Consider the following 9962-nt stretch of genomic DNA (forward strand, 5'->3'; position numbering starts at 1 on the left):
CAAAAAAAAAAAGGGGGGGGGGTTAGGGTCTAGCAAGCACCAGTCCCTCAGTTAATTCAAAGCTGCAAAGAGGAAGGACAGTGATTCCTCTGTGCCCCTTCCTTTTCTTTACCCTCATCCACACAATCACCCTTTTCTTTCCTTCAAGCCCCAGGATTAAAGAAGCCAGAGCCTCAGTAGAATTACTGGAGCCTTAAACTCGTCCTCTGTTTATGCAGGCAGCAGCTTGTCTCCACCTCACCTGTAAGTGTCTTGATCTATGCTCACCAGATGGGTCCTAAGAACAGAAAAGACCGAAAGAATGGTGTCCGAGGCAGGAGGAATCATTACTAAACTACTCCCCTCTCCCAATACCTCTCCAAGCAATCCAATCTTTCTGGTTCTCCTGTGCCAGAGCACACTTCACCCACTGCCCTTCAACTGTACACACACAGACACACACACTCACACACACACCCTTTCCTCTTTACTTTGGTTGTAGTTTGGATGAGTCACCTACAATACAAACTTCTTAAATCCCAGGATAGGGACACCAACATTATAGTCTTCCAGTTCAACCCCAATTCTTCTTCGACTCAGGAACTTGAGCAGTCCTCCAAGTGCCCGGACCTGGGAGGGGATCAGCAGTGAAGCTGGATAAAGCCTAGTGTTCCAGAAGCTGGACCACACTAATATCAGGAAAACTGTGTGATTTTTACAGGGCTGGGCAGTCCAGTCAGAATTCTGCCCTATGGCTGGGAGCTCACGCCTTTCCCCAGCTCTATCCTAGCCCTCACCCCATGACCCAGCTCACCGTGAGGACACAGTCAAAGGGAATAATGGAGGAGAGGAAAAGGATTTTCTCAGTAGCAGTCATGGAGTCTGAGATGAAGGAGTAATTTCCGGAAAGGAGACGCTGTTTGCTTATCTCTGGACCTATTTGGGGAGGATGGGGAGTGAAAGGTCTCATAGGTCCATTCTCTTGCCCCAGTTTAACAACAAGAATAAATCCAACCATATGGCTTGTCCAAGAATCAAAACATACAGATATAGTCTCACTCTTTCAGTTCTTTATGTAATGTAGATGTCTGGTTATAATATATATATTATTATTATATATAAATATATATATGGAACTAATACTACCCATTTCCTGTATTTCTTGTCCTTTTTGCAAACCTGGAAGTTTGCAAAGTAGGGAGTGCCTCTTATGGACCATGGTTCCCAGAAACAGTGCCTTTTTCTTTTTAATGCAACAAAGGACTTTGGCTCCAACGTTCAAAACTGTTTTAAGAGTGTCATCTCTCCATTTTCTTCTACTCCCCCATTCCTCACATACCTAACCCAGTAGTTTCTCAGTAAGTTGTACTAAAGACAGTAAGGTGCAGGAGAGATCTTGGGGAGACTCGTGATGGGGTGTGGGAAGCAGCTTTCAGATAAGAGTACAGGAGGCAAGGTTTCTGATAATAGGAGCTCCTTTCAGAGAAAGGACAGAGGCTCTGAGATGGGGGCTGGTAACATAAAAGGAAGGAGCTACCAAAATCCACGCTTGGCAGAAGTATGATTTCAGGTCTCTTTGGCTCTCTGTGTTCCTGGGAGGCTGTGGAGGCAAGAGGTCACAGTCTTGTACAGCTCAGTCCTGTCACTGTCCCATGCTCCCTCCCAGCCAAAGATTTAGTAGTTTGTTTCCATTTCCCCTTCTCTATGCGATCCTTACCAAGCTTCCCTAGAAATCGAGTCATAGCCTCATCCTGTTTGGCACTTGTGACAACAGACTGGGGGTTGATTTCATCCAGAACTTGAAGAGAGAAGGAAGGTGCCAGATGAGTCAAAGGATCTCTCCAATGTGACTAAGAGGAAAGTGGCCGCTCTCTTCCTGCCACTGTCTGTTCTCCTCAAGAATTTATTATCTTAGCCAGGTGTGGTGATACATGCCTTTGATCCCAGCCCTTGGGAGGCAGGGGAATCAAAGTCTGCCTGGTCTACATAATGGGTTTCAGGATAACCAGAGCCACATAGTGAGACCCTGTCTCAAAAAAAAAAAAAAAACAACCAAAACCACCGGGCGTGGTAGTGCACGCCTGTAAACACAGCACTTGGGAGGCAGAGGCAGGTGAATTTCTGAGTTCGAGGCCAGCCTGGTCTACAGAGTNAAAAAAAAAAAAAAACACACACACACACACAAAACAAAGAAACAAAAAAACTAAAGTGATTTTATGTCTGTAAGGGATGGTCTGCACACTGGGAGTGCAGTGGAGAATGAGACTTAGAAAAGGCACGGTGGGAAGGAACAAGAGCGTCCCGGAAACTATCACTAAAATCATGGTTTGCCAGGGACTAAATTTGTAGCATTTTACATACAGAAGGTACCTAATAAAGTTGTGTTGAATAATTAATTCCTAAATCAGGTGACTATAAAGTAAACTACATAAGGATGTATGAGTGAGCACTTCTCCACCCCAAAGGAGAGGAATGCAGGGCTCTGTCGCACCTCTCTGGAGAAGCTTCAGGCTCTCGTGGTCTGGGGCATCTGGCATGAAGTGGATAGTGGAGTCACTAGTGTCATAGTAAGCAATGCCCAGGTATCCCGAGCTCCACAGCACGCACAGATGGATCTGTCCCGCGAGGAAGGAAAGGAGATCGGCATCTGAATCCCCCGGACGGGCATGGATTGGTCATCCCTTATTAGCAATCATTTAACCAAATCTCGGAGATAGGCACGCAGGGGACGTTTAGTCAACGTGAAACAGAGTCGGCTCAGCCCCTCCCAGCCCTCCCCACTCCTCGGACACCTCGGCGGGCTCCTCCTCGTCCTCTTCCTCGATACCCCCAGGCCCCGCCATTGGGGGCTGGGGGCTGGGGAAGCTGGCTGAGGGGACCCCGGATCTGAGTCCCGGTCCGGGTCCCGGCGGCGTCCGGCCTGGGGTCGCTCTGAAAGCCATGGGCTCGGCGACTCTGAGGACATGGGAGGGGAAGGAGGTTCAGAAGCATCATTCAGCAGGCGACTGGGCGGGTGGTGCGCGGGCTTTCAGGGGACAGGCGCGGGGTCACTTGGAGGGCGACCCCTTTAGGTTGGGGGTCGTCCCACCCTCGTTTCTGTCACTCGAAGCCGTGCTTTGGAAGCTCTGGAGGAGCGCACTGTCACATCAAGTCTCTCTCGCCACCCACGCCCCTACAGCCGCAGCGCGCTCTCCTGTCCCCCACCCCACGGGAGCCCCCAATTCGCGGCACTTTCCCGCCTTTTCCGTCACCTCAGCCGCGACGATCCACCTCCCTGACCAACCGCCGCCAGCCTGTGGCAAGGACCAGCCAGCCTGTGGGCGTGGGCCGCGCGCGCTCGCCCCGCCCTCTTAGTCGCTATTGGCTGAAAGGGTCTGCTTAGCCATCCAACGGGAAGGCGGTGAGGACTCTAGGTGTTGATTGGTTTGTTTGCATTGGGGGCGGTGCTAGAGTGTTCAAAATTCCCGCCCTCTGCCGTTGCTAAGCAGTGGTGTCTCAGAGCTTTGATTGATGCTGGGCGGAGCCCGCCCTAAACTAAGGTCCCCGCCTGGAAAAAGGGTCTGGGCGATGGAGAAGGCCAGAGCGGGGAGGGAGGCCGACCTTAAAGGGCCAGAGGCAGTCTTCCTCCTTCCTGAAGAGTGGAGAGAAGCAACATTAATTCAACCTGTGCCAACAGCAACAGCTCGGTTAATATTTGTACCCACTAAGTTAATATTTATAAAGAACTCAGAACAGTGCCCAGCAAACAAAGTAAGCGCTACATGAGTGTTTTAAATAAATAAGTGGAAGTAAGAACTAACTCCTGTTTCAGACCTACTTGTTTCCTGATTGCAGGAGATGTCCGCCAACCACAGGGGCAACACCGGGGCTTGATTATTTTGGAACCCCTGAAGAGGAAGTGTAAGTATCTGAAAGACACTAAATTCTGAAAGTAGACCTAATTAGAACACATACAACCATACTTCAGCCCTCTCACCCCTAAGGACACAGGGTGTCTGTGATTGATGATCCATCGGGACAGGAAAGAAGGAAGGAGTTTCTGAGGGAGAAAAAAAAAACATACTTTACAAAACAAAACAAACAAAAACTTCAGTGCTGGCTCAGCAGGTAAAGGTACCTTCGGGGCTGGAGAGATGGCTCAGTGGTTAAGAGCTCTGACTGTTCTTCTGAACATCATGAGTTCAAATCCCAGCAACCACATGATGGCTCACAACCGTCCATAATGAGATCTGATGCACTCTTGTGGTATGTCTGAAAACAGCTACAGTGTACTTACATATAATAAATAAATCTTAAAAAAAAAAAAAAGTAGCCGGGCAGTGGTGGCGCACGCCTTTAATCCCAGCACTCGGGAGGCAGAGGCAGGCAGATTTCTGAGTTTGAGGCCAGCCTGGTCTACAAAGTGAGTTCCAGGACAGCCAAGGCTACACAAGAGAAACCCTGTCTCAAAAAAACAAAAACAAAACAAAACAAAAAAAAAAGTACCTTCAATTTTGTACCCAGATTGTCCTCTGTCCTCCATACCTGTGCTGCTTGTACACACACACACACACACACACCACATAATTTTAAAAAAGTGTCCTAGCTACACTAAACTAAGAAGATCCTGCCTGAAGTTCAGAGATGGTGTGAGGTGACCTGGCTCTGCTGATCAGCGACTGGAAAATCATCTCCAAAGGGGAGCAGCTCTAAGGGCTCAGTTAATGGTTACCCTTGGCAAAGTATTGAGCAATGGAGTTATGGAAACCTGGAAGAGGTTATTGGTGACAGCTCTGGGGAATGGCAGGGAGGGACACACCTTCCATTCTGGGGTGTGAAGAGATTAGGGACTGGTTTACCAAGAAGAGGAAGGAATCAGACACAGGAAGAGAAGCCAGCAGAAGAAAAGAAGAGCTGGAAAAAGAGAAGTGGGAGCTCAGAGATAAGATGGCAGTATACATTTTCCTGATGCAGTCCTGGCTTCAAATCCAGGAGCACCGCTGGGTGGTCCCAGGACAGAGCAGCCTGGAAAATAAAGGCAAGATAACATAACGCATTTGTGGGTGCGTAGCAATTCAGGCGCCACAGTCAATGGTGATGATCAGAGCAGCTGTGGCTATAAAGTCAGCCAAGAGAGAGGCAGCCAAACCTGTTTGAGTCGAAAGCTTCTCCCAGAGACAACTCACTGTGAGCAGATTGCCTGATGGCCACTTACTGACCAGAGGGAAAAAAGGAGGCGTCTGAGAAATAAGGCTTCATGGAAGCCATCTTTCTTATCAGTGGGAAGAGCCTCTGGAGCAGATCTCAAGGGTCAGCATAGTGGGAACATTCTTAGAACTCAGATGGGGCTCACGCATGAGTCAGTCTACAGCTGTCTGCAAGGCTGTAATTCAAAAGCCCAAACACCAAGTCTATTCTGCCTTTCTGGGGAGGAGAGAGATAAGCCCCCCCCCCCCCCCCAGGGAGGAGAAAGCTCTCGGAAGAGGAAGCACAAGAGGAAACCACTAACTGCTGTTCCAGCAAACATGCGTCAATTCATCTCAGCCCTCCCTGCCTCTTTCAGTTTCCAGTCCAGCTTTTCTTCTCTGTCTTTCCAAGTCCAGCACATTTGCTTCAAATGTGTGTGTGTGTGTGTGTGTGTGTGTGTGTGTTAGACTGAGAAGAAAAGAAAGCTAGTTGGCAGTAGAGAAATTTAGAGTGTGGAGGTTAGCTATTGGCAGACATATTTTAGTTTTTTTTTAAAGGTAGTAGAGCTTCTCTTCAGTAGCACATGCACTAAAATTGGACCGATACAGAGATTAGCATGGTCCCTGCAGAAGGATGTCACGCAAATTTGTGAGGCGTTCCATATTTTTATTTGCCTGTGCTGTATCTAAAATCATTTGTATGGATGGGTAATTAAAAGATACTGAAGTGAAAAAGAATAGATAGTAAAGTCCTATCTTTATACTAAACTTAGAGCCACCAGAACCAAGCCCCCCAGGGAAAGGGACTTTTTCCTGTCTTTACTTAGATGTCCCCCCACGACTCTACTCACACTGACCCGTCTGACCTTTCCTTTTTTCTTCCCTTGATAGAACCAGTCGCTACCCCACCCACCCCAGGAAGAGCCCCAGTGCTATCCTAGAACCAGGATAAGTCTCCAAGGCAACCTTCACCATTGAGAAGAGGGTAAGGGGCCCGGGTTGGGGAAGTCTAAGCTTTGCCAGGCTTCCAGAGGACCGCCCCCTGCCGTGAAGCCTGGGCTCAGCTTCCTGTTTCCCCTGCATCAGGCCTCCTGGCCTCTGGCGGCCTGTGCCTTGGAGTGCCCTTCACTAATCTGTAGTCCTCAGCTCACTATCTCCTTCCCGATCCCCCCTCCACACACTCAGAACACAGTCCCAGCAAACCAGAAGACTGACTGGAAAACTGAAAGAAAAACAAAACAAAACGCAGAACCCTTGCATCCTCAAACTCCCTTTCTGCACCCCCGTGGGCACTTCGCTAGTGTCAAGCTTCCCTGTTTGAGAGTGGCCACACTTCTCATTAACGAAGCTAGGAAACTGAGGCACGAAAATGCTGCTGTGTTTAGGAGAGGTCAGGGAATCGAGGGAGCCCCCAGACTTCGCTTCTAACACCTTATCTCTGGGATCCCCGAGACCTCTGGCTTCCGTCCCGGACCCACTCCCACGATCCCCGAGTCCCCTCCTCTCGTGTCCCCTCCCCAGGGCCAGGGCGGGGTCGGCCGGTGAGTCAGCTGCTCCCTGAGCTAAACAGGAGGGACCGAGGTGGAGCAGCTGGGTGTGGGGTGCACTGGGCCTGTGGGGAAGCCGTGTTGGAGCGAACTACAGGGTCTGATCGGACTTGGGTTGCGCCGAAGGGACAGCCCTGAGGCTGGAGGAGAGAATCCCTGGCCGTGAGACCCGCCTTCCCTTGCCTCGGCCCCTCCCAGTTCCCCCAGCGACGGCTGCTTCCTGGTCCCCGACGCAACCATGGCTGAAGAACAACCTCAGGTCGAACTGTTCGTGAAGGTAAGAACACCTTCTCTTTCTTTGGCCACTCTCAGGATTTCTGTAAGCCAATCCTCCCCACTCCTGGGCTCCAGCTTGAACTCCCCAACCCCTTCCTAGTTGACCCCACCCCCAGCCCCGGTGCTATGTTGCTGGGGGCCGGGGGGGGGGGACTTGTGAGACGGTAATGAGAGTGCTAGCCTTGCTCTGAAAAGTTTATAGAAGAGGTTTCCAGCAGCCTAAAGGAGAGAAAGGTTAAGTTTCAGGAGTGAGAGAGTGAATGGGGTTCGGTGCGGGATCCAAGGGGGTCCAGACAACAGAAGGACCGAGAAGGACCGAAAAAGGGACAGTGGTGGGGTTCGAGAAGGTCAGAGGAGAGTCGGCTACGACGTGTGGCTCTATGAAAGAAAGAGAAAGAGGAAAGATGGAGCAGAGAGAAAGGGGGAAGAGAGCGAGAAAGAGGGAGGGAGAGAGGGAGAAAGAGGAGGGGAAGAGAGAGACAGAGAGAGACAGAGAATAAGAATCTGGTAGGGTTGAAGGACGAGTGTGTCGCAGGGTGGAAGGAAAGAGCCTTCACGAAGAAGCACAATCAGTGGCTGAGATGACTATCCCCCCCCCCCCCCAGCTGAGGCAGGAAGGAGATTAAAGTTTAGCAGTAGTTACTTATGAAGAGAGGAGAGGAGAGGAGAGCTCCGAAGGGGACAGGAGACGTCTTGGGTTAGATGTAAATGCCGGGCTGATGGGTTTGGAAGAAAAAGCCCCCTCCCCCTGCGCCCTCCCCCTTCACACCATCCTCTCTGTGGGTGTGGTCAAGGCGAGACGGTGTTCGGCTTTTGGCTTTTGGGTTCGGAATCCGCTGGCTGCCGCCCTCCTCCTCTGCCCGGCCGGCCTGTCCCCTCCGGCACCGCCCTTCCCCATACCCCCATGCAGGTCCCTTCCTCTCCGGGCAGGTCCGCTCCCAGGGAGCACATTCGCCCTCGTTTTTTGCTTCTTGGCCTCCTTTTGCACTCCTTTCGTTCTTCTCGTCTGTGTGTCGGTGTTCTGTTTTTCTCTATCTTTTTTTTTTTTTTCTTTCTGGCAGCCTTTCCCAGTTTCTTGGCCCAGGGAAGTGAACTGGAGCCTGGGTCCGCCCCTTAGGTGTGGTCCCCACCTCACACTCGCCTCCAGGGGCTATTTTTACCCTGGGCGAGGTGATGCTGTAGAGATCCTGACCCTGTGTCCTGTGACGAGGATCTTAGAGAACCAGAGGACATGAGTGAGGGTTTGGGGAACTGTAGGGGTGGCGGCAGCTGCCTAGGCCTCCGTGTGTGTATAGGTCCCTGCCCCCACTTCCTTGCCAGGAAGGAAGCTGCTAAGGCCCGAAGACACAGAAATGAATCACCCTCAGTCTAGGGGGAGGTGTCCCTTGGGGGATGAGGTCACCTGCATCCAATTAGAGAGATGCCCCCTTTGTTAGGTCCTCCATATCTCAAAGTTGAGATTAAGTCCTCTGCCTGCCAGGCCCAGCTTCCAGAAACAGCTCGGCTAGAGGCTTATTGAATGGGGACCCTAGTTTCCAAGCCCTGCCCTACCTCTCTGCTCGCTGAAGAAGATCTAGTATTCAGTTCCAACCCCACCAAGTCCCCTATTCTTTGCCTTTTGAATCCTGATTCTCAAAGCTAGCCAACACTTAACTGTTCCTCTGCCTCCGCCCACCTGTCAATCACTGGGATGCCACCAGCCTACCTTTGCTGATCCAGGCCCAAAGGGGAAAATAATTCGGTTCTCGGGGTAGCTTAGAGATCGTGGCAGTGTATGTCAGAACTAGCGAGAGGTTCAGAGAGCAGTCTGGTAAGGATGGCCTAACGCCAGGCCTAACGCTGGGTGCGTTATTTTTCAGGCTGGCAGTGATGGCGCCAAGATTGGAAACTGCCCCTTCTCCCAGAGACTGTTCATGGTGCTCTGGCTCAAGGGAGTCACCTTCAACGTTACCACTGTGGACACCAAGAGGTGGGCCCACTTCTGATCCTCTAAACATCCCTTGTGAGGACGCATGTGCACTGTATGCGCATGCGCACTCTCGTGAACCTTTCTTCCTTAAACCGGTTCTCTCTCGTCTGGGACAAATCTCTTTCTCCATCCTGATGTCCCTGACTCTCTCTCTCTCTCTCTCTCTCTCTCTCTCTCTCTCTCTCTCACACACACACACACACACACACACACACACCCCTTTTCCTTTCTTGACGTGTGACCTCTTCTCTAGACGGACAGAGACGGTACAGAAGCTTTGCCCGGGTGGGCAGCTGCCGTTCTTGCTCTATGGCACCGAAGTGCACACAGACACCAACAAGATCGAGGAATTCCTGGAGGCTGTGCTGTGCCCTCCCAGGTACAGGGACACTTGTAGAGAAAAGGGGAGCTGGGAGGCTTTGCAGAACAAAGGTCGAAGAGGGAAGACAGGTAGCTGTAGGGCAGAGTACCCCAGAAAGGACTTCACTTTACCCCTCTACCTTACAGGTACCCAAAGCTGGCTGCTCTGAACCCTGAGTCCAACACCTCCGGGCTGGACATATTTGCCAAGTTTTCTGCCTACATCAAGAACTCAAACCCAGCCCTCAATGACAGTGAGTCTTATGGGTCAGGGGCTCAGGTCCTACAGGGTTGGGTCATCTGTGAGCTCGGCTGTCGGGGAAATGGAGAGGATGTTTTCACACCCCTTCTGATCCTCCATTAACCCCCCTGCTGTGTCATTGCTAAGACTTTTGGAGTTGAGGCTTGGTTTTGGTTTTGAGATTTTATTTCTTTTTTATGTACATGAGAAGTATTTGACTGTCTACCTCTGCATCAAGAGCGTGCAGTGCATGAAGGCCAAGAGAGGGTGTGAGCGTCCTTGGGACTGGAGTTACAGATTTTGGCTGCGAATCACACTTCAGGTCCTCTGCAAGAACAGCCAATGTTCACAGCCAGTGTTCTCAGCCACTGAACGGTCTCTGCAGTCCCAAGACCAGCTTTTTTGTTTTGTTTTGTTTTTTGAGA

General features: G+C 50.9%; 2 protein-coding genes and 1 non-coding gene across 3 annotated transcripts in view; 2 read left to right on the top strand and 1 right to left on the bottom strand.

Annotated features, from left to right (window-relative positions):
- Positions 1 to 3095, bottom strand: part of Msh5 (mutS homolog 5) — a 19908-nt gene extending 16813 nt beyond the window's left edge. The window contains exons 1-7 of the mRNA XM_021218500.1: positions 2772 to 3095; positions 2471 to 2594; positions 1697 to 1777; positions 1517 to 1579; positions 794 to 915; positions 500 to 609; positions 242 to 277 (exon numbers count right to left, since the gene is read on the bottom strand). Of these exons, the coding sequence (XP_021074159.1) occupies positions 242 to 277; positions 500 to 609; positions 794 to 915; positions 1517 to 1579; positions 1697 to 1777; positions 2471 to 2594; positions 2772 to 2921 (686 nt within the window). The 5' untranslated portion in view covers positions 2922 to 3095. The remainder of the gene's footprint in view (positions 1 to 241; positions 278 to 499; positions 610 to 793; positions 916 to 1516; positions 1580 to 1696; positions 1778 to 2470; positions 2595 to 2771) is intronic.
- Positions 3096 to 5708: 2613 nt separating this feature from the next.
- Positions 5709 to 5813, top strand: LOC115062546. Its single transcript, XR_003842487.1, has one exon. It is a non-coding gene; the product is annotated as a U6 spliceosomal RNA (small nuclear RNA).
- Positions 5814 to 6446: 633 nt separating this feature from the next.
- Clic1 (chloride intracellular channel 1) overlaps positions 6447 to 9962 on the top strand; it is a 9576-nt gene continuing 6060 nt past the window's right edge. The window contains exons 1-4 of the mRNA XM_021218501.1: positions 6447 to 6968; positions 8827 to 8936; positions 9190 to 9315; positions 9444 to 9550. Of these exons, the coding sequence (XP_021074160.1) occupies positions 6930 to 6968; positions 8827 to 8936; positions 9190 to 9315; positions 9444 to 9550 (382 nt within the window). The 5' untranslated portion in view covers positions 6447 to 6929. The remainder of the gene's footprint in view (positions 6969 to 8826; positions 8937 to 9189; positions 9316 to 9443; positions 9551 to 9962) is intronic.

The sequence above is a fragment of the Mus pahari genome, chromosome 18 (genome assembly GCF_900095145.1).
Source record: "Mus pahari chromosome 18, PAHARI_EIJ_v1.1, whole genome shotgun sequence".
Lineage (NCBI taxonomy): Eukaryota > Metazoa > Chordata > Mammalia > Rodentia > Muridae > Mus > Mus pahari.